The following is a 24,981-nucleotide window of genomic DNA, read 5'->3' as shown; positions in this document are numbered from 1 at the left end:
GAAGCATTTAAGGTTTAACCATTTGAGGCATAAAGGGTTAAATCATCGTCTCCATATGGTTAAAATCGGTTTTTAAATTTCTCTAAGTATCAGACTCTAAGAAGTAGTAAACTGAATCACAAGACACAGTAAACATAATGTCGGGCACAAGTCCGCTGTCCTGACTAATTCTTCCTTAACTAAAAACATCTGTAACAACTTCTGCACGCCTTCTTTTCCTCCCCTCTTCCGTCCCAATAACTCTATAGCCAACTCTCCCCCTGACAAAGCCAATCTCTTTGGCACCTTATTCTCCTCTAATTCCACCTCAGACGATTCCCACTCTATCCCTCCTACCCCTGCACCTCCTACTGAACCTATGCACTTTCCTATAATCTCCACTCGCAGGGTTGCCGGTGTGTTATCCAGGTTGGATGTGAGTAAGGCGCATGGACCGGACGGAATACCCCCTCGTGTTCTGAGGGAGTGTGCTGAAGCCCTGGCCCCTGTGCTTGCTTCAGCCCATCCCGAAGAAGGGTGACCATTCTAATCCCTCTAACTATCTCCCCATTGCCCTAACTTCATCCCTCTCTAAGATTTTCGAACTATCTTGAACTCCCATTTTCTCCGTCACCTTGAACGCCTTTCTCTTTTGTCGGATCACCGGTATGGCTTTCGCCAGGCGAGATCTACTGGTGATCTGCTCTGCTATTGTACCCATCTTTGGTCATCCTCTCTTAGGGATTATGGGGAAACTTTTGTCGTGGCTCTCGACATCTCCAAAGCATTTGACAGGGTATGGCAAAAGTCTTTGCTCTCTAAACTTCCCTCTTTTGGTTTCTCTCCTCCACTTTGTTTTCTCATCTCTAGCTTCCTTGAGAACCGATCCATGGCAGTTGTTGTCGAGGGATCGATTTCTCGCTCTTTCTCTACAAGTAGTGGCGTCCCACAGGGTTCTGTTCTTTCACCAACTCTCTTCCTTCTTTTCATCAATGATTTACTTCACACTACAACTAATTCTATCCATTCTTACGCTGATGATTCTACTCTTCACTCTTCCTCACGTTTTCCCCTTCCTCCTAACTCTCAAACTAGATCTGTTTCTAGAACTGATATCATTACTTCTATCAACGCGGATCTGTGCAGCATCTCTGAATGGGGAGGTACAAACTTGGTTAAGTTCAATAGTAATAAAACTCAATATTTACCAATTACACTTTGTAAATTAGACGATCTCCCACCAATTACATTTCAGGACGCTATCATCCTCCCAAATTCTGAAATAAATATATTAGGCCTCACCATTTCCTACACTATGTCCTGGAAATCACACATCCTTAGTATAACTAAGGCTGCCTCCCTAAAGTTGGGTATGCTGTACAGATGCCGCAGCTACTTCACTCCTGAGCAGTTGCTCCAAGTATATAAGGGATTCATTCGTCCTAACTTGGAGTACTGCTCTCATATCTGGGGTGGCTCTTCTTCTGTCCAACTATTAGATAGGGTGGAATCAAAAGCATTTCGTCTTATTAACGCTCCTCCTTTAGTCGACAATCTCTCTTCCCTTTCTCTTCGCCGCAATGTTGCTTCACTCTCTCTCTTTTACAGGTACTTTAACGGGCAATGTTCGGTGGATTTGGCATCCTGTGTACCGCCGGCAAGGCCTTGGGTTCGTAACACACGTCTTGCCTGCGGTGCCCACCGTTTCTGTGTGGATGTCGGTCACACGAGAATAACCCGTTATTGTACCTCCTTCTTTCCTCACACAGCCAAACTGTGGAATGCTCTGCCTTCTTTTGTATTTCCATGCTCTTACAATCTGTCTTACTTTAAAAAGATGGTTTTCCGGCATCTTCGTGGTGTAGATTAATACAGTATAACCTTTTTTTTTCTATATTTACAATTTCTTTCCGTTCTTTTTTTTTCGCCCCCCAGGCTCCGTTGTGGGTCGTTTGACCTGTGCCCGGGAGGGCTAATTCCCGTAAAAAAAAAAAACATAAGGTCGGGCACAAAGGACAGTTAACATAAGGTTAGAAGACCCTTTCTCGAATGGTTCACCTCCACACGTACTGTACATGAATATTCCACAAACACTTTTCATATTTGCTTAGTAAATATGGCGACATGAGCGTCACTGATGGTGTTTTGTTTTTGTTTGTTTTTTGGCTGTGAGAGGAGGTCCCTCAAGATGGATGAACTTACCTTTAAATTCGTGAATCTAGATTAACCTTAACAATCTATTCCTTTTTTAAAGGTAAAATCACCGACGTTGTTGTCCCCTCAAAATACAGCAACATCTCAGTAACCCCAAATTTGCCTCAGCCAAGAAATAAACAAATTGTATAATCTTTACTTCCTCGCGCACTCCTACATGTGAGGGATTAAAATGCTTACATGTTTTTGTTGTGTATGATATTAATGCTGTTTTTATTGCGGCACGAAGTCTGATCTATTACCCAGTTTAACTTCAGGGGGCATCATCTACACGTACTGTACAATATGAAGCATCATGCATGGGGACTTACTGATGATAAATATAGTGCAGACAAATACAACAACACACACAACGGTTAAAAATATCGCTGGTATACTTGGATTTCTGTAATGAAAGTATACGGTAGCTTGTTTCAAAGACTGCATCGAGCATAATGTGTAGCTGACGTTGTTATATATAGACACTGGTATAATCTCCCACTTAAAAAATTCTAGGTCACCCCGCGGAATGTCAGTGACAGATGAAGGTCTCTTGTTGAATTTAATAGGTCATGAAAACATTTAATATTATTTTGTGCAACAATGTAGGTAATCACTAACTATTCGTGTTACAATTTCCTGACAACATAGCATGGGAGATGTACATTAAGGATCTTCAAGTCTCCCACTTCATATTTTTTTAACCTATATATACACTATACCTACCTAATTTACCCAATGGCCAGCCAAGGGAAGGAGGCCAGTGACTTGTGTATGATCCAGCCATTATTCTTGGTAGTTTTTATACAGGAAATCCAAGAAAATGAAAATTCATTTTTTTTATTGCTACCACGTGTGACCCGGTCACCATCAATTGTCCAAGACATGAAATTCAAGGTTGGTAACTGGAAATACTCGTATGGTAGCCAATGGTCACCTTTTTAACGTGGTAACGTATACGACTGCTTAGTTTATCACAACAAACCAAAATAACTCGCACCCACGCCAGCCAAGGTCCGTCGTGTCCCATATGTACTAGACTATGTTTTGAGCCCATTCCCCGCCACGCGAACTTCGGGCTGCTGACACCCACACTGAGTACATGACAAATACTTTACCCTTGAATGAGCTAAGGGGGCGAGCCATAACACTGTCACACATGCGCACATGTCTCTTATTGATGTAAACATTAACTTGTATTTATTTATATATAATGAACAATTAATGATTGACGTATGTATGTATGTTAGAGAATTTAAGGACACAATGCTTCATAATTCACGAGGGTATTCTTCCACCCATACAATATTTAAAGAACAGAAATTCCTGTATTTAGTGAAGGTGAACAAAGGTTTTTTTTTTTTACCGACATTCACTTTCCCAATGGCTGCTTCCCTTGTAGCAACTGTCTCCCCCCTAAAATGAACTAAGCTCATAAGGTGTGTAAAAATAATGGTAGAGTGGGGTAGTGTTCTTCACACACGACTGTACCTTCAGGACAACTTGTGTGATGGTCGCCGTACCTGTGACGCCGTGTGCACCCAGGAGACTATAGGTGGAGGAAGGATCGCTTGATACGAGGGATGAACCACAGACTGCTATCGTTCCCCCATCGTATAATGATAGCCTTCCAATGATAGTGGTTGATAATGATAGTTTTTCAGTCGCACCCTCCACCACCAATGTGCTTTGGAGAGTATCCCAACCACCCCTCAATACTCCCCTCCCCCCCATCCCTCTCCTAACGCGTGACCCCAACCAACAACAATGCGCCCTGGTGCAAAAAGTGTCTGTCGCTTACACTGACGGTCGTAGTAAAACAAAGATCTGGTAGCAATTGGTACCAATACATTTTCATCCACTTACACACCATCCTGTCTGCCTGGTTAGATACTGTATAATAAAATACTGCGTGACCCCTATAGTTACTGATGCCAGTAACTCGTCCCCTTCACTCACCCCTTTACTCATCCTCCTCCCCCTCACTCATCCTCGTCTCCCTTACTTATCTTCCTCCCCTCACTCTCCCTCCTCCCCCCACTCAACCCTCACGCCCATTCACTCCCCCTGTCTCGCTGTCCGAGACGTGTGACGCAATAACCCATATTCTTGGTCACACCATCGACCATGACTATAATAACATTGCATTTTGACTATATGTAAAGTGGTGTGTCTGCATGCACTGGGTTTTTATGTTATTAAAGTGGGAATTATGTCCAGACTACTGGCATGTCATTAAACATTGCTGTGTTAGAACTATATGCTAAAAAAATAGTCATTTAAGACAATTATATGACAGCTCACTTATACTACTAACAAAATAAAAAAAATACCATTGAAAAAATAAAAAATGATCTCGGCGAACGCGAATTATAGCGTTGAATCAATTATAGCAAATAGCATTCGATCGCATTTAGAGAAAAGAAAATTAATCTACGACTCTCAACATGGGTTTACAAAGGGAAAATCTTGTCTAACAAATCTGTTGACGTTTTTTAGGAAAGTCTTCGATGTCGTAGATAATGACGATAATTACAATGTTATTAGACTTTAGCAGAGCGTTTGACAGAGTACCACATCAGAGGCTTCTGAGAAAAATTAAGGCTCATGGTATCGAGGGGAAAGTTTTAAATTGGATAAAATCGTGCCTCACCGATAGAACACAGGGTCAGCGTAGATGGTGTCAAATCTGAGTGGGGCTGTGTAACCAGTGGGGTTCCCCAGGGGTCAGTAGTGGGCCATTCATGTTCATAATCTATATAAACGATCTAGATACTGGGATCAGCAGTGACGTAAGCAAGTTTGCTGATGACACCAAAATAGGGCGGCAGATTAATTCAGGGCAGGATGCAAATGCACTACAGGAGGATTTAAATAAACTGCAGGGGTGGTCTGAAAAATGGCAAATGAAATTCAACGCCAGCAAGTGCAGCGTACTTAATATTGGTAGAACAAATACTGTCAACGTATACAGCCTTAACACATCAACTTAGAAAGGTCGACTTGTGAAAGAGACTTAGAGGTACTTGTAAACCCGGATCTACGGCCTAGAAAACAGTGCGTTAATGTTCGAAATAAGGCTAACAGAGTATTAGGTGTTACATCTAGAAGTGTAAGTAATAAGAGTGCAGAGGTCTTATTGCAACTACAGTATATCTTGCGTTAGTCACGTCGCACCTCGATTATGCGGTTCAGTTCTGGTGCCCATATTATAGAATGGATATCAATTCACTGGAGTCGGTGCAGCGAAGAATGACGAAAATGATTCCGGGACTTAGAAACCTTCCATATCAAGATAGATTAAAGAAGCTAAACTTGCATTCCCTAGAAAGACGAAGAGTGCGGGGAGATATGATTGAAGTGTTTAAGTGGGTGAAAGGAATCAATAAAGGCGATATAGATAAAGTTTTTATAATATCCGAGCAGGATAGGACTCGTAGCAACGGATTTAAGTTGGATAAGTTTAGGTTTAGGAGGGAGATAGGAAGAACTGGTTCACAAATCGGGTGGTGGACGAGTGGAACAAGCTTAGCAACTTTGTAGTAAGTGCTGAAACGCTGGAGAGTTTTAAAAGGAGGCTACATAGATTCATGGATGATAGAGAGTGGTAGTAACTCTCGACAGGAGTTGCCATGCACAGGCCAACCGGCCTATTGCAGACTCCTTATTTTCTTATGTTCTTATGTACTGAAACGTAAACACGGGCGTAGAAAGCATGTGTAGCGAGGATGGAGATGATGCAACTCCAGCGTGGCGTGGCGTGGTGAGGAGCCGGCCAGCAGGGCTGCCAACTACAACATAACATTACCCCATACGTAGGTTGCCAGTTACAGCCATTTCCATGCTCCGTAAATGCCAGACTAATTATTTGCATGGCAATTTTGTTTCATGGAATCGCACCATTAAATCATATATATGCAAGAACTGTACAATTATACTAAAAACAACATATCGTGTAGGGAATCAGGGTAACAATTTCGTGAATATCAGTTCGTGAATTTAGATTTTTTCAGTTCTTTTCAATCTATACATTTATGTTTTGGTCAAATTAATTATAAGAAACTGTTAATACATCTACCATTATTTACTTGCGGAAGGGGAGACCCATTTAAAGTACAATTTCCCACTATGTTCATAAAACAGAAATCGAGATTTGTGACGTGTTTTCACAAAAGCTTGCATCAGCCAGGTGATTCCAATACTTCCAGGAAAGGATGAACTAGCTAAGTGTAATTCTTCAAACTGCGTAAGACAGATTATTTGAGAGGAAGGATCCTTGGTGCTACACGAATAATGTTTCGAAAATGTTACACAGGTAGAGTGAGGGGCGATATGATCGAGGGCTAAACAAATGTGACATTATAAAGGTACTCAAACTATCCAACCAGGAGCGAACTCGCAACAATAGTTTTAAATTAGACAAATTTAGATTAAGGCGCGAAATAGGTAAACATTGGTTTGGAAATAAAGTAGTGGACGAGTGGAACAAGTTACCAAACATCATCTTTAACTCGAATGCGCTGGATAGCTTCAAACACAGGTTGGATGGATATACTGTATGAGCGATAGGGGTTGGGTGTAAATGGGACTGCCCAGTATGGGCCAATAGGCCCGCTGCAGTTTCCTCCATTCCTATGTTCTTATGTACACTAATTGTTTCAATGAATCCTTCCTAACATTAAAACAAAAATCAGAATAATTCTACAAATTTCAGAAACACTAAAAATTTTCAAAGTGAAAATATTATAAAAATTCAAACTAAAATTTTCAGAAATATTCTATTAGTAGTGTGTGTGTGTGTGTGTGTGATGTTTAGGGAATTTTCCAGGGTAAAGTAAAGGATTGGTGAGAACACAAGTAGACACAACACACACACACACTGTGTGTGTGTGTCCTGTCACTAATATGCGAGGAAACTTCGCCTTAAGTCTAAATTTATATTCCTAGCAAGTTAACACCCAGCACTACCCTTGTAGCATCAACTATGAACCACTTCACCCACCTGGTTTTGGACAATCGTTCACTAATAGACGATCCCATGGTCCGTCCATAACAACAACTTTTCCCGCCCCTCATCTATCTACCAACTAATCACAGGCCTTCATCAGCTGACAAACAACTGCCTAAGAAGCCACTACCCAGCATTTAAGAACATAAGAACATAAGAAAATAAGGAGTCTGCAATAGGCCGGTTGGCCTGTGCATGGCAGCTCCTGTCGAGAGTTACTACCACTCTCTATCATCCATGAATCTATGTAGCCTCCTTTTAAAACTCTCCAGCGTTCCAGCACTTACTACAAAGTTGCTAAGCTTGTTCCACTCGTCCACCACCCGATTTGTGAACCAGTTCTTCCTATCTCCCTCCTGAACCTAAACTTATCCAACTTAAATCCGTTGCTACGAGTCCTATCCTGCTCGGATATTATAAAAACTTTATCTATATCCCCTTTATTGATTCCTTTCACCCACTTAAATACTTCTATCATATCTCCCCGCACTCTTCGTCTTTCTAGGGAATGCAAATTAAGTTTCTTTAACCTATCCTGATATGGAAGGTTTCTAAGTCCCGGAATCATTTTTGTCATTCTTCGCTGCACCGACTCTAGTGAATTTATATCCATTCTATAACAGGGGCACCAGAACTGAACCGCATAATCGAGGTGCGGCCTGACTAGCGCAAGATATAGTTGCAATAAGACCTCTGCACTCTTGTTACTTACACTTCTAGATATAAAACCCAATACTCTGTTTGCCTTACTTCGAACATTAACGCACTGTTTTCTAGGCCGTAGGTCCGGGCTTACAAGTACCCCTAGGTCTCTTTCACAAGTCGACTTCTCTAGGTTGATGTTGTTAAAGCTGTATACATTATAAGTATTTGTTCTTCCAATATTAAGTACGCTGCACTTGCTGGTGTTGAATTTCATTTGCCATTTTTCAGACCACCCCTGCAGTTTATTTAGATCCGAAAGCTGACACAACAGATAACTTTATACATTTATTTCTATCATATACTTAAGAAAAACCATTTACTTCATTAATACATTATAGTGTCACGAGTTGGGGATTTAGAGACTGGCTTAGAATATAGTTAAAAGTCTACCCAGATCCCAACAGGCAACAACAATAAAAAAACTAAACAAACAAAGACAAACGGACAATAAAAGGGAAGACAAAGGATGCAAGTTTTTGTTGTGTATAATAAAGTACAATAAATTCCTTAACAAAATATCCAGCTTTCTATAATTTACCCTTAACCATACTTAACTTAAACATATGCAACATTGGCTTAACAGTATATACATATTTATACAACATACAACAATCTGAAGCAAGTGGAGGTGGGAGGTAATATAGGGTTACAATACTCAAGTCCGGTGCTGAAGTGTTTGACGAGTAGGGCTGAGTATTGAAGAAGATGGTAAGTAGTCACTGTGCCGTAGGTTTCCAGGATAGGTGATCCTAGTGTGGTCACTTCCCAGAGTGAACTGAACTCTCCTTGATCCGGAGCTGATGAGGAAAAGTTGGAGGAGGTGATGCAACAACCAGGATATGGAGAAGGGAAACCTGGAGTGGTGACTAAGACTAGTCATACTCGGGTTGCGTCCCTAGATGGCGTTGCTTGTGGTGCTGGGTAGGTAGATCATGACAATAGATGGCGTGGTTCGTAACAATAGTTAAAAAAAAGTCATTTCATGAGTTTATATGCATTTTTTTCATCAAAACATTAAAGTTATTATATTTATACATTAAATTTTCATCCTTAACCCTCATTTAACTATATACCCCTAATTAAGAAAATTTCACAATACTATTATGAATTCGTGGTTGAGTAGAAATAGTGTTAAAACTTCGAGGGTGGTGCATCCCCATAATCCTCCCCATAAATACGCCCTTGATGAGAGATAAATTATATAAGAGTTACTGTGTTTTATTGTATTGGAAATAAATGTCTCCACTTCCCGTCGAGTTTCATCCAACCTAATCCTTAAGTACTGTACGTTTGTTCCTGTGTTTGTGTGTGTGTGTGTGTGAGGGGGGAAAGAGGAATTATACCTGGCAAATTTATTGTTGGGATATTTAAAAATGAAATAATATTACCGTAACTGGAATTGGTGGAACTCATTTATTAAATAATTGTGTTTAAGTAGGATTTAAATGTCATATAAGTCAAGCTGAGGCAGTAACTTTAAGTGGGTTAGTTTGCGTTTTTACTAGGAGAAAAGTGATCTGAATGTATTTAGTGAGATTGTAAATTACTTTTGTCAAGTGCTAAGTCAATGAATCTATTAAGATCGAGCTTCGGTGAAATGCTGATGCCATTTTTCTCCGTTATTTTATTGTTTTAATTCAAGTTAACAGGTTAAGAGCACCTTTAGTTAAAAGGACTAGACGTCCTTGAGCGCGTGACCTCAGCCCAGGGTGAATATGTCAACACCCAGCAGAGAGAAAGTTTGCACACATTGGAGTAACCTGCTACTGTCTCGTGGCACCTTATTCTTTTATAAGTAACGTTTGTATAAAGATAAATTATTGTCAACACTTACATTTTTTATAAATATATCAGAAAGAGATAATTCGAAGCATTAGATGCGCTTTAAGTCAGTCAGAAAAGTCATATTTCCCTTTTATATTTTTGGCACTAAAGTACCACAATTCCCTGTACACGTGAAGCAAATGGTATTATGAGTTACATATACAAGTTATAAATGGCACTACTGAATAGTAGTGTGTGTGTGAGTGTGTGTGTGTGCTGCAGACGCGGTCACTTCTACATCATGTGGTCACACACATGCTTGTTTTGATGGTTTCTGACCATTTCGCCTTTCGGATATGTTGACCGTCACATACATAGCATGGACGCCCTTATATAGCTAGCTGTGAATGTTGTCCTCTGAGTTTCCTGGTGTAAAATTACCTTTTGGTTAGATAGAAGATACAACCTTTTTTTTAAACTGTTAGAGTAATTTTTACACCATTAGTTTGTAGCCAGCGAATTTAATTTCCATTAATGTATTTTTTATCTTCAAGGTTAGGCTACAAGACAACACATCAGTTAGGCCGGATGGTGGTGGACACTACATTTTTTGTTTACGTTAATACCATACCTAACATGATGTCCATCAATGTTAGTGTCTGTTATATAATATTTTATTATTTTTAAATAAAATATCCATAGTTGATAAGTAATAGAACAATTTAACAACTATTACTCCGACTTTAATAATGTTAAAGCTCTCATAAAGATTATGGACCCTAACTTATTTCGCCTGATGATTAAACACCTAACCTAACGTGACCCACCCATTGAACGTAAGGGCGTTTAATTTTCCATTGAAATGAGCTGGGATTTCCAATCTTCATGAAATCCATTAGAGATCTCAGGATTATTATTATTATTATTATTATTATTATTATTATTATTATTATTATTATTATTATTATTTATGGATCTCATGAAGATTAGGAACCCGTGTTTAATTCAAGTTATGCCTAAACTCATTTATGCTAAATGGGGGGAGGGGAGGGTTAGGTTATGGGGGACTTATGATTGATTCATTGTAAGGTGCACAAAACATATTGGTTGTGAGAGTGAGGCAAATAACACTAACATATTAAGATTTTAGCTGAAGATGAAAACCTGAAAATTTTAATAAAGTTAAGCTAAACTGAATTCAAATTCATCAAAATTAAATGCAATGCATAATACTGTATATCAAATAATTACAAATACATTGTGACTGTACTTTATTGGAGAATGATTTGAATTGCTGAATATAATTGGCTGCGAAAACCCAACTTCTGCGACGCATGTAATATGATTTTAAAGATCATATGGGGGTAATATTTCTCACATGATGGCAACTCAAATTTTCGCAATGTTTATTTACAACTGGGTTGCACGGAAAGGTTGGCTGGCCTGTCGTAGTGGGCGGGGCTAGGAGGTGAATATATTGTCATATATTTTTCCTTCAGTGCAATAATTAATTTTCCTTAGAGCTGCTATGTGAATTAATTGTATTGGTCCATCTTATTAATTTCTAATCAAGTAAACTGGTCAGACTCAATTTTTACAGCAATTTTATACCCTAAAAATTTCTGAGGTCGCTGCGCAGTTCATTGGCAACCAATTTATGCGCGCTGAAAAAAATCTGCCGGTGACTTTATTTTATAGCTTTTTATAGTTCATGTAGTCAAAAGTTAAGAAAAAACATAATAAGTGTTTCGTAAATTTTCAGTAAGTAATGAAACACCTAAATTAATCATGTTTATTTTTATTTTTGTGTTGTAGCTGTATGAAACAAAATGAAACTGAACGTAATATAGTGAATGTTTTTAAGGTCACCGTAAATTTCATGGCGTCTCGGCTGGCCATAAATACAGGAGTTGACCATTACAGAGCATGAGTGTGTGAGAAGCTACCACATGGTGCTAATATCCTGAGTGTGTAGGTGCTGATCAATGGCTGCGAGAAGAAAAATGAAGACTTTAATAATACTACTTAGTGCCTCGGCGGGGCTGGTGTCGGGTGGTATGTACAGTTTAAGACGATTTTTTTTCAGCATTTAAAATATTGAGTGTTAACTGCTTTGTCAAGTAATATACTATTACTGTAATATTATTAGAGCTTAGGTGAAGTTTTAATGGATTATATGCCACTTTTGCTTACAAGTATAGTTACCCTGTGTGATGTCTGATTTTATCCAGTCATACGTGGTACATTAGGATGAGTTTAACTTGCTATTACTATATTAACATCCATTATGAACTAATATGATTACGGACTTGTGTTCATATAAATTCAATATTATATTTACTGACTTGTGCTATGTTGAAGTATTAACACTATTATAACTCCCATTTCCAAAAATGGCAATAACATATTTTCATACGAATGTCGTATTACACGATTTTTCGGACTCCAGTTCAAGATTTATTAATTTATACTTTTGTTAAAAAATAATTACGTTTTAGCAAATTAAAGTATGGATATTTTTTAATACATTCTGGGGTGTCTTGTCCATCTACTGGTGTGACCTGTGAAAGTGTTTGTAAGGTGTTGTTTCTGAATGGTTCTAAATAATGATGAACATTCATTGGAATTTAAGAATGTGCCTAATTAGTTCATTTAACCCAAAGCAAAAGCATCTTAACTACTGAGGCTGTCGTAACTATAATAGAAACGTTCATTCAATGCAAGTTAAGAGATAAAAGTACCTTAACGAAATACATTTGCTCAGTACCAGTTAAGATTTTCGCTCAATATCAGTTAGGAGACAAAAGTCGGGTAGATAATCTTTTCCATAAAAGTTCTAGCCTGAAGCCACTTTTTAGAAAAAATGAGTTCCCGGTATAGAAATGGTTTACACTTAATGTAGAAGTTCAACTTCCTAAGTTTTTAATGAGGAATCTAGCCACGTAGAAGCAAAAAAAAAAAATCACTTGCCTACAATATAATATATGTATTTATTGCTTGTCCTTCAAGGTAAACTCCTCTCTGACTTCCTTTTGAAGTTGTCTTGCCTATGGAAGCCTTGGTAATTAGTCCACAAGTTCACAGAAGTTAAGAGTTGCACACATAACTGATGCAGCAGTGCAAGTTGCAACTGTTACTGACTCGTAAACAAAGTGCCTGGGGCTGTTGTTTGTGTGCACCACACAGCAATCCGGATTGTCTGATTTTTTCTTGGTTAATCCAGACTTTACGGAAATTCACTGATTACGGACTAGGCCCCCCATTAATCCGGATTATGAGGGTTTTATTGTACTGTACTCTTTGGGAGTATTTTGTAGATACTGAATCCTAGACAAAGGAAGTAAGACCATACTTTGAATCACATCAATGTACTGTATATCATCAAGATGAAGTACAAGTCAAAAACTCGAGAACAGGTTTAGCCAAAGTCACCAAACTCGAAATTATCAATTACTCTAATAAGAGTTCGACTGTCAAAGTTCTTCAGTAGATGTTACATGTCGAGACGACATGTAGTAAGCTAGGTTAATGAAGTTGTAAGAATAAGGATTAAATAAGTAATTGAAAGGCATTATCTAACATATGATATTACCCTCCCAGCTTGTCGCAGTACCGAGTTCCCGTGTGATGTTAACCGGTGCTTACCTAAAAGATGGTTGTGTGATGGTGACCCAGACTGTCATGATGGTTTTGATGAAGAGGTGAGTTTTGAATCACCGAGTAATAAGCCTGTACAGTTTTACTAATATTTACATTTATATTTACTGTATACAATACATATTTTTTTTTATTGCCTAATTCTTTTATTATATGTTTTATTAGAAAATCTATAATATGATATCTGATTAGTTATATATTTTTTTTTAATGTCTAATCTTTAGAAGTTAGACATCGTAATATTTTTTTAATTCATAAAAAGTTCCTTTTAACCTTCCTTCAATTGGTTAATATTACAGTAGTGGTGGTAAAGCCACAAAATGACAGTACTGTACTGTAGTTGATATTATTATAACAATTATGACAGGTTATCTCACTAAATTTGGATGTATCTCCTTATGAGTATCATTTTCCAGCCAGCAAACTGCCCTAACCAAAACAAGACACAGGAGATTGGATGTCGCTCCACCCAGTTTGAATGTGGAAATGGAAACTGCATCCCAAATTTGTGGAAATGTGATGGTCAAGATGACTGTAACGACAACACTGATGAATCCTCAGAGGACTGCTGTAAGTTCTTTAAACTGTACATTACTTATGGTTTTTTTAGTTAACCCTCTGCCCATGCATTATTTTTGGCTTAGTTAGCCTTCTGCCCATCTTTCTTGACTGACACACCAAAAATATTTTCTGGGTTAGGGAGTAGTCCCACCTTAAAAAAAAGTCATTTCTCTATGACCATCTTTTACTAAAATAAAATATTTGCTCATACTTCTTGGGGGATACAGTACCACTCCAGAAAGAGTAAGAGGAGTCATTTAAGATATGCTTTATCTTATTAGGTACAGTCACCCAAAAAAGTCTGTCACGAACCACGATTCAGACTCGTGAACCCGAAGCAGTAGACAATGATACATTGTCCATAAATGCTTCGGATTCAAGAGTCTGAATCTCGGGGTTCATGGTTCGCGACAGGACTTTTTTGGGTGACTGTACAGTTATTGTATTTTAAAGATAATATACTATCTGTGAGCATGAAATGGCTTGCAAGTGATGTTCTGCGGTACGTAGTTTAAAATTTAGACTCTTTATTAAACTATTGCTTTCTTACAGCTTCATGTCGACCTGGGGAATTCCAGTGTGTGAGTGACAAGCAGTGCATATCTGGGTCCTGGCGGTGTAATGGTGAGGAGGATTGTTCTGATGGCTCTGATGAGGTAAGATATACAGTAAACATGCAAACCTCGTACACATTTTTCAAACCTTGTAATATATAGCATTTACAAAACCTTTTCAAATCGCATAATGCAGCAAAATAAAAGTACCTGCAGTACTGTACATGGTCTACAGGCAATCCCTGATTTATGAAAGGGTTCTGTTCGCGAATTTTTTTTGTTAGTGGATCCCATTTTCCCTTAGACTCCCATTATAAAAGCCGAGATACCCTTGTACATTTCTAAAAAAAAAAAAAAATCTACAAACCAGTTTTTAATGAGAATTTTTGGTGTACTGTACATAATTCATGATAATTATAAGCCAGTAATACACATAAAAGTGAATTGCAGGCAATAAATTAATACTGTAATTTTAAAATTACAAGAGATATATGGTGATTTCCCCGAGTTTCACTCCCTATTCAAATTTAGGTACGGTCCAATTTAGTTTGCAAATAAATCGCCTTCCAAGCTTTCTTCGGCTTACCACTGCCATCACGTTCACTAACACTTTGCTTGCCAGTCATTTTGGAGTTCAGGGTAGAGAGTAATCCAAAGAAATGTGAGAAGTAAATGTGCGCTTTAAATGACAAGCACGAGGATACTGAGATGTAACAATAATCATGGGGAACCATATGAGAAATAATGGAAACCATTGAAATGTTAAGTTGGTATCTGTTATAATTAAATACCCCTGGCTATTATTACCATGGTATTAAATAATAATTACAAAATTCCATAAAATCATAGAAATATGCAAGCAAAATATTGGAACTGTACTGTACAGTATTGTATGTTAAGTTAACACTAAAGGAAATGGTTCAGACAAATCTTGCTGATGTTGTAACCGGCTTCTACAGAAGGGGAAACTCCATTCTTACCTGCATAGTATTATAGTGCTTCTTCATTATGTAATTTAGCTTGTGTTTAGTCTTGCCAAGACTCTACTTTGGTGGATCTTTCATGGTTATTCACAATACTTAGGAATGTTACTCACTTAGTATCTTAAATATCCTCATGCTACAGTCACTGTTAATATGTACTGGGAGAACATAAGGTTTTAGCAATGGAATCTCTTGAATTGGCCTATATAGATGATAAGTATGATATAGTATACCTGTACTGTATATCATTCTTAATGATAAGTTTTCAATATAAACATTAATATTATTTTAAAATTTATAAATTTTTTGATTGTGTGCAGGATTGTGCAGCTGATAAAACCACAACACTTGGACCCAATTTGTTCCGCTGTGGAGCTGGATCCATGATTATTCCTTCCCGATGGCTCTGTGATGGAGTTGGAGATTGTCTTGATGGTTCTGATGAGAAGGTGAGTGAGAGAAGTTATAAAGAATATTCCGTAAATAAATTAATTTTCTGAAGTAGGTGGCAAACTAGTTTAGGACAATCATTCATGTTGTAAGTTTTGAGCATTGCAACAGTTTGGATGTAGACATAAATATTGCTTAAGAAATATTTTAAAAAGACAGCTGCAGAAGGATCTCTGTGAGCTCCAAGAATGGTTGAAGAAATGGCTGCTGAGATTCAATGTCACGAAGTGCAAGAGGATGCACTTGGGGTGTACCAACGGTAAAGAGGCGTATCATATGTCCCAACGGGATGAAGAAACTGCATTATTTGAGACAATGTGAGAAGGACCTAGCTGTGTATGTTGACAATGAGCTGAAGTTCTCGGGCCATTGCGAGAAGAAGGTAAATCAGGCAAATAAATTATTGGATCTTAGAAGAAGGTTGTTCAGATATCTAGATGGTTCGTCCTTCGTAACGATCTTCAAGAGTGAAGTGCTTCCCCATCTGGAGTGCTGTCACCCCGTCTGGTCCCCGAGATATGCTAGGGACTGTCGGTTGGTTGAAAATGTTCAAAGGAGGGCCACCAGACTGGTGCCTGCACTTCGACACCTCAACTACCCTGAGAGATTGGGGTGCCTGAACTTGCTTATCTTATACTACAGACGGGCAAGGGGTGACCTAATTGAGGTGTATAAGCATCTCAAGGGGCACTACTCAGTCGAGTGTCCTTACTTGGAGCTGGCGGACGCTCGCCCCACAAGGGGTCACAGCTCAAGATTGGAGAAGCCGCAGGTCCAGAAAACTGAGGGCAAACTTTTTCGGAGTGAGAGTTGCGAACTTTTGGAACAATCCACCAGAAAGTGTTGTGACGGCACGGGGTGTGAGCTCTTTCAAGACCAGACTTGACAAACACTGCAGCAGTTTCAGGTACATTCAGGAGCCTGTGCATGTCCAGTACTTGCCAACAGCACGTAACAGTGACGTGACCGATTGCCCAAGTGGCTAACGAGCCGATCAATGGTGAAGAGGATAAAAGTAAAAAGTAAAGTGATTATACCCAGCTTTTACTGACTGAAAATATACAAAAAATTTTAATTATTTGAAAAAACGAAAGGTCTGAACACTTACCTGGTTTACAGAGGAAGTTTGAAAGCTCAGATATTTTTATAGATAATGGTTTTCTAAAAGAAGGTGCCACAGACTTGCCTCCCACTGAAAGAAAGTTAATTATTCATTTACAGTAATCTTTGGACTGTACGAGATTATGATGATAGGTGTTATAGTTCATGTTTTATTCCTGTAAGTTTTGTAATGGAAATACAACGAAATAATATAAAAGTAATGACCTTAGCCTTAATTTTAAGTGAAAAATGTGGTATGGTTAACAGATACATTACTATAATACAGTGTAAAAATAAATATGAAATAGTTCTAATACATCAATTGTCTACTTGCTTACAGGCTTGTGGTAACTCAACATCCAATACCACCACTACCACTCCCAGGCCCACCTGTCGGGATAATGAATTTCAGTGTGGAGATTACTGTATCTTGAACATTAAACTGTGTGATGGGGATGAAGATTGTCCAAATGGTGAAGATGAAGAGCCAGCACGATGCTCACAGTGCCCTGCTACTCATTTTACTTGTGAAAACAAACAGTGTGTGCGTGGATATCTTCGCTGTAATGGCAGAAATGATTGTAGAGATGGATCAGATGAAACCAACTGTCGTAAGTGTTTCATGCTTATTTACTGAACATTACAAGAGAAATGAGCTTTTAGTAAAAAGTCAGAGAACTAGGCGATTCCAAGATGGACATAACTGTTTTTGAATGTACAGGTGTATGTGTTGTGCATATATTGATGCATATACTTACTGCTTTACTGTACATAGTCTTTCTTGAGATTTTATAATTTGTTCTTTTCAGCTACACCACCACCTGCACCTGAATTGACTAATACGTCCTGCAATCTTACAACACATTTCCTGTGTGCAAAAAACAAGTGCATCCCTCGTGATAAACTTTGCAATAACCATAATGACTGTGGTGATTGGCAGGTAAGACATTCTTTGAGTTCACAGATATTTCTTTTACAAATAATTTTCAATTTTAATAGATTCTCTAGGCTTCACAAAGTGAAAGTTGTATGCAGATATCTTGCAAAACAAAGAAGATAAATACTGACTGCATTAGCCATTACAGTGCTATATTTCCTTAGGAATATATAGAAGTATAACATTGAAAACATAGATTTGTAGAATGTTATTACTGTATCGGCATGAACTCGTATACTGTACTAATGTTCTTTTTGGGTTTAAAATATGGAATGTAATCGTGACAATGCAGACATTTATGGTATATCACTTAGCTCATTGTGATTTCTTTTCTTATTTGAATTAGGATACAAATTTGGAAAATTTTATAGAATTAATTTTACAAATATTCTTAAGCAAGACAATTTATCAGATTCATTCAGGATTTTAGTTATGTAGTGTGGTTTAAGGAAATATTGTTAACACGGTTAAACACAACATAATTATTTACAGTACACCGTTTTTTTTCTAAATTATTTCAGAGACAACTTGCTGAAGAAAAGTGTGGCAAACTTCCACCTAAATTATTATAGTATCAGTACTTGTGTCAAATCAGTTCAGTACAAAAGCAAGTAGGCTAGAATCTTTACAATATACAGTACTGTACATTCAACACTATTGTTGCATACCATTGGTCTTCCCAGCACTTGTCCCAGCATCTCTCTGAAGATTAACATGACTGGAGAGACCTGTGATCTCGCTCACTTCTTACGGGTTTAATATTGTGCTCTTTAAAAACAAGAACTTACTCTTTTCATTCAAAGAACATCTAATTTATATAAATTACAGGAATTATAATACATTTCTGTTTTACAAGCAACTCTGATTTATTGTACTAATCACATTCAGGACGAGTCTGAAGAGGTTTGTGGAACTGATGAATGTCAGCGCAACAATGGTGGCTGTACTCAGCAGTGTGTGGACACAAGAGAAGGCTACTATTGTCAGTGCCAGATTGGTTATCGTCTTCATGGAAAGTACACATGTGAAGGTAGGCACCTTATATGTGCTGAACATTAGTGGAGTTCTAGCCTTATATTAACATTACTTTTGTACGGCCTTTATACCAACTTCTCTACAATTTACTAAATGGATAATTTACTAAATGGATAATTTGTACTGTCTTCATCCTTTACTGATATGAAAGCTATATGTCTTGGTCCTCTCCTGATATGAAAGCTTGTGTCATGCAGATGTTGATGAATGTTTGGAGATTCCTGGAATTTGCTCTCAAAAATGCACAAACACGATGGGTGGGTACCACTGTTCCTGTCTTCTCGGCTACATGAGAGATCCAAGAAACTATACCCGTTGTAAGGCGTCTTCTGGGGAACCATACCTCCTGTTCTCACACAGGTACAGTATTAGATGGTTTAAAAATAGTTTTCCAATACATTTACAAAAGATTGGAAAATTAAATTGCAATGGTAAATACTGTATACCCACACACCTGTATTTAATGTGCAGTAGAAGATTTTAGTAGAAATTCTCTCGTTTTTCTTCTTGCACATCAAATTTTCAATTGCAACCTAAAAATTATATTGATCATGTCGACTATTTTTTAAATTTCAGACATGACATTCGTAGCCTCCGGTTGAGAGACCGTGACATGACGTCTGTTGTGAGTGAAACTCGAGGAGCCACAGCTCTTGACTACTTGTACAACAGTCATCAGATTATTTGGTCTGATAATAAAGAGAACAAGATCATAAGGTAAGTTTGACAGCATTCTTAAGTCCTGAAGTGAATACTGCACAATATTAGGCTTATAAAAATTAGTCTTCTCAGTGAATTGGCTTCCTAGGTATATAACTGCAAATGAAGTATTCCTGTGATACACAAATCCTGCTTGTGCTGTTACATTTAAACATTATTAATTTTCTTTGGAGTTATTACTTAATTGATAAGATATGAAAATATCTATTTACCTTATGTTATTTAATGTCATTAAAAATAAAATTAAAACTGTTCTCAAACTTTTCCAGAACCAACATGACCAATACTGAAGTGCGAGAGGTGTTGGTGGATGGGGAACATGTGTCTGCTGACGGTCTGGCAATAGACTGGATCCACAATCACATCTACTACACTGACTCCATCAACTTCAGGATTCAGATGATCTCGTGGGATGCCAAATGGTCCAAGGCAGTTGTAGAGGAGGATTTAGGACAGCCCCGAGCTATTGTTGTCAGTCCACTAGATGGGTTAGTACAGTATAGTATATGCCATTTGCATCTAAAGTACTGTATACAGGTAATATGTACTGTATACACTAACTCATACCAACCTGGTACAGTATAATTTTTAACATGTTATATAACAATCTTATAAACTTAGAAGTGAAAGATATAACCGCATACTACTATATAATAAAATGTTCCTGTATCTACACAGATATATATTCTGGACTGACTGGGGCAGCTCGCCCAAGGTTGAGCGTGCTAGACTAGATGGAGGTGACCGCTCTGCAATTGTTACTCCTCCACATGTTTACTGGCCAAATGGAATCACAATCGACCATTCCAGTAAACACATTTACTGGTGTGATGGTAAACTCAACACAATCAGCAAGTCAAGATTTGACGGGTCACAAACTGAGGTCAGTATTGATGTGTTAAAGAAGCTATTTTTAATAGATTTCGGTACTGTACTCTCAATGTTGGGGTTAAGTGGCATGCATGGTGTTTAGTATTTACCTAACATGTTGTGCTACAGGCATTATTGACATTAACACTATGTAGTTTAAATGAAATACAAAATTTAGAGCTTAAAAAATAGATGCTGTACAGCTATAAAACCATTTTTACTGTTTACAGGTTATTCTCTTCTCACCAACTGTACTTCGTCTGCCATACTCCATAACAGTGTTTGAAGACCGCTTGTACTGGACAGACTGGTCAATGCTTGCATTATATAGTGCAGACAAATTCACTGGGGGAGACATCCAGAATGTGTCTGCAGGACATTTGGTAAGTGATCCTAATATATATTATATAAAGCTACATTTATGTTAACTAAAAACATAACTAATTTGATGATAATAGTACCATTAGTACCACATGTTCACTACAACATTGGCATGACACATTCACCAGAGCACTAGTATTACACATTTACTACAACAATTTTATATAATGTTTACTATTATGAGAATAATACTACATATCCACTATAAAAGCAGTACTACATGTTGGTCGGTGACCTGTGCCTGGGTGGGCTAATTCCCGAGAAAAAAAAAAGTTCTCTACAACAGTTCATCTACATTTTGCAACAGTACCTGTACATCACAACTCTAATGCTACATGTTCTTAACTATTAACTCTTGTATCTCTTACTACTATGTCCTGGGTTCAAGTGCTGGCATATGTCAGCCATGGGAAGGGTGTTATCCAGTGTAGGTACCAATCAAAGCAGGCTTCCTCCGATTACTATAGTGCCTACATCATTGAAAATACTGTATGCATATTTTGAGTTAAAAAAGGCAGGAGCTAGTTCAAAGCCAGATTGTACACATGACAGACTGAATGAATACCCTGTACAGTAGTGTGTGTTGGTGCATATTGTAAATTATTAAGATATGCAAATTCAGTAACCCCCATGTAAATCAGAGGATTACTGTACATTATATGTCTTGAAACAAACTGTGATTGTTGATGGAAAAATTGGTAAAACGATCTTATTCTTAGGTTTAAAATACAATATTATTGAAAATTTTGTTTAAGGCAACATAATCATTTTTCCACAGCTTGAGTCGCCAAAGGTAGTACATGTGTACCATGAGAATCGGCAGCCAAATGGAGATAATGTTTGCTCCTCTCACATATGCAGCCACTTATGTGTACGTAGTCCAGAGGGGATTCCTCTCTGTTTCTGTCCAGATGGCCTGGTGCTTTCAACCAGAGATTCTATCACCTGTGTTGAGATTGGTAAGTCACACATGGAAGATGTTAATGATTCAATTATATCTGTGAGATAATGGAAAGATACTGTATTTTTCTGTATTTCGTAAACTTTTCTTTCATATTAGCCTCACATAATACAGATTTGCCACCTGTTGTCAGTCCAACTGAATACAACATTGGCATTCCAGAAGTGGACAGTATCACAATAACTCCTCCCGTTCCTGAGAATGTTGTGAAGGATGGTCGTACAGACTTCCATGTTGATCACCCAGAAGATAATCACCCAGAACATGATCGCCCTCAATCTGGAATGATCCTTGGTGTTGCTCTTGGATCTACAGTAGTGCTAGCACTGGCTGCTGCTGTAAGTTTAATCTCTTAAATGTTTTGACTGTACAGTATTACTGTAGTATTTTTATATTTGGTTATGGTAATTTCTCTACACATTAATATTAACAGATTGTAAAAAAAAAATTGGTGGACACTTAATACTGTATATTCATACAGGACTGTATTATAAAACTGGTTAAAAGTTAATGTATTTGTAATAGTTTTAACCTTATTTGAAACTTTTTTTTTATCCGCAGTTGTTTGTCGGATGGTGGAAAGTGCGAAAAGGGGTCATGCCTCACACCCGCTTCCGCTTCCCTAACCCAGTGTATCGTAAGACAACTGATGAAGAAATGGATGGTGGTGGTTACATCATTGGTCAGGATGAGCTGCTGTACAACCCACAAGGTTATCACTACAATGAAGGACCTGAAGCACCTATAATAGATGATGTAAGTAAATTTATGGGATCAGTTTATGCGGTAAATACATCTATTAGCTTGTAAAACAGGAAATGAAAACATTCATTACACAAATCTGTCCATAAATTGCGAGTTAATGAATGTGCACAAAAATTTAAGTTTTGAAATCGCGACGAATAATTTATTTCTTGGTTTATGATTATTTCATTATCACTTAAACATGACACATTCCATAAAATTTTAATATAAATCACTTTGCATAGAAATAGTCATTTATTAAAAAAAAATAGTTTTAAATTAAAATAAATTAAGGTAATAATAATTTGTAAAACTCATAACAAATCCATTGAAAAAAATCTGAAATAATTTAACACAATTATCGTAAATGTTCTATGGCCATTTTCCATGGTTTTATGGATCTAAATGGACACTGAACATGCCTCAACATGTATTTCTTTATATATTAAAACCTGTCATTACTATCCTGAATCAGAAACTTTATTTAAAATTTTTTTAAATAAATGCTGTAATGATTTTTCTGTTTATAGGATGATGTTCCCTTGGCACCCAAGAAGTGAGCTTCGAATGTTATACAAAGGACACTTTATCTAGAAACTAAGTCACAGGATAAATCGTTAAAGAAGCGATTATATGAGAACTACTGTTCGTGTGGATTCTTTCATTAGTTATTTGAGTGAGTAAGTCTGCTTATTTTAAAACAAATATATTTTTTAAAACCAGTCAAACTGAAAAGTTTAATAAGCTGCAAATATCAAGGTTACATTAAGGGTTAGATATACAGTATAGCAGATTACATATCAAGTGAAGACAAACCCTTAAGAAAATAGGTTTTACAAAAACCAATAGACCACTAAAGTTTGCATAACAATTAGGACATAATCAATACATTTTATAGTATAAGGTGTATTAGCTACTGAAAAGCTATTGTGGTGGTCATGAAGATCCCATGTGATATTCTCATATCTTGTTCTCAGGATTTGCTTTCAAGATTGTAAAACAAATGGTGTTTTCCACTGTTCATTGGTAATTCATGTAAAACACTTTGTCAGGTGTTTTTTTTTAGTTGTTTTGCATCCAGACAGAAAAGGAAGTTGTGTTCTTTATAGTGTAATAGATTTTTTGTGGTGTATAGATGAGGAATGAGTAATTAGATTTTCTTAATTCATCCAATACTTCATAATCTCATATTTTATATTTTTTTATCATGGAACTTAATGTCTTGCAGTTGTGAGAAATGTTAGTGCAGTTGTAGTACAGTGATGCTAAAAAAAAATTCTCAGCATTTTTATTTAGGTTGGTGCATCTGGTAAGTTTAACTGATAAGGCACTTCCCATTTTGATATACCTTTATGCATAAACACAGTTGCCTCTTGAGGAGTGCACAAAAAACAGTTTTCTCCCAAAAATTTAGCAACTGATGTGGTTATCATATTTGGGACAATTGTGGTAATTTACTTGCTCCTTTCTATACTTAGAACAATGGCCCATTAAGGTGCATCCTGCATGCACTAGAAAGTGCATTTTATACCAAATACTGTACAGTATTAATAGCTAGCACATGTGTACTGTATGTGATAATTGCAGTTGTTTATTTCTTAAAAAAATGACGAGTATTTATTTAATATGCATTAAACTAAATGGGGAGAAGAATGGAGGGTATTTTGATATGGATTAGTGTGCTACTTCTGTCTGTGATATAATTGTATAGTGTAAATAGTGTAAATAGTATTGTTTCAAGTTATCAGCTCAGATTGCATTAGTTCCTTTGAAGGCTCGACCTAGAGTTGAGATCGAGTTTTGGGAACTTCCCTCTCTGATCATCAATCATCCTTGTAGTCATCTCATCAACCACTACCTAAGTTTAGTGTCAGTATAGCTTCTTCCTAGTATTGAATAGGTGCCTATTATAGTGACTTGTAGCAAATTTTTTGTTAAAATGACCACCCAGAAGTATGTAAGGAACCATTCCTTGTGTTTTAGACACATTGTTGTTGAATATAATGCAATTTGTTTGACAGCACTTATTTTGTATGAGGTGTGAAATCTTTGTATTTATTTATTTTATATTTTTGTATTTATGTATATAGTTGTGCATTTGTTATGAACTAAAGCTCAAATTGTCTTAGAAGTTGTGGTGGATAGTTGGCATTATCCCCAAATATCGATGTTTATTACATGAAGATTCCAATGTTATTAGTAAGATGAGACTTACCCTGGACAGTGTTGAGTTGTACTCGGACACCAGTGTTTTAACTGAAGCCATTAGTTGAATATTGTATATTTATATACTTCACTATTTCAATGGCAACACACTTCGCTCTACTTTTGTAGCAGTGATATATTATTAATAATAAATTTAATAAATATAAAGACTA

At 37.2% G+C, this 24,981-nt stretch overlaps 1 protein-coding gene across 2 annotated transcripts; it reads left to right on the top strand.

Annotated features, from left to right (window-relative positions):
* The first annotated feature begins 11,547 nt into the window (after positions 1 to 11,547).
* LOC121855774 (low-density lipoprotein receptor-like) lies at positions 11,548 to 24,972 on the top strand. Of its 2 annotated transcripts, none has more exons than XM_042350895.1 (17): positions 11,548 to 11,704; positions 13,250 to 13,350; positions 13,723 to 13,876; positions 14,420 to 14,523; positions 15,725 to 15,853; positions 17,296 to 17,566; positions 17,765 to 17,895; positions 18,781 to 18,922; positions 19,125 to 19,287; positions 19,504 to 19,644; positions 19,917 to 20,135; positions 20,326 to 20,530; positions 20,748 to 20,900; positions 21,677 to 21,857; positions 22,022 to 22,197; positions 22,421 to 22,615; positions 23,134 to 24,972. In XM_042350895.1, exons 1-17 carry the CDS (start codon positions 11,635 to 11,637, stop codon positions 23,161 to 23,163), a joined length of 2,565 nt encoding a protein of 854 aa, XP_042206829.1. In that variant the 5' UTR covers positions 11,548 to 11,634; the 3' UTR covers positions 23,164 to 24,972. The 2 variants fall into 2 exon arrangements, with proteins under 2 accessions (XP_042206829.1, XP_042206823.1); XM_042350889.1 differs by having other exon boundaries at positions 21,974 to 22,197.
* Positions 24,973 to 24,981: the final 9 nt, after the last annotated feature.

Source organism: Homarus americanus, unplaced genomic scaffold (assembly GCF_018991925.1).
Source record: "Homarus americanus isolate GMGI-L3 unplaced genomic scaffold, GMGI_Hamer_2.0 scaffold1024, whole genome shotgun sequence".
NCBI classification, from domain to species: Eukaryota; Metazoa; Arthropoda; class Malacostraca; order Decapoda; family Nephropidae; genus Homarus; species Homarus americanus.
The sequence above is the reverse complement of the archived record's forward strand: the minus strand, read 5'-3'. Positions and strand labels throughout refer to the sequence as shown.

Bases quoted from the DNA above. Each gene is read 5' to 3' on its own strand.
- LOC121855774 (XM_042350889.1), top strand. From the start codon at position 11,635: ATGGCTGCGAGAAGAAAAATGAAGACTTTAATAATACTACTTAGTGCC. The intron at 11,705-13,249 runs GTATGTACAGTT...TTACCCTCCCAG, and splicing joins GGCGGGGCTGGTGTCGGGTG to CTTGTCGCAGTACCGAGTTC. The intron at 15,854-17,295 runs GTGAGTGAGAGA...ACTTGCTTACAG, and splicing joins TTGATGGTTCTGATGAGAAG to GCTTGTGGTAACTCAACATC.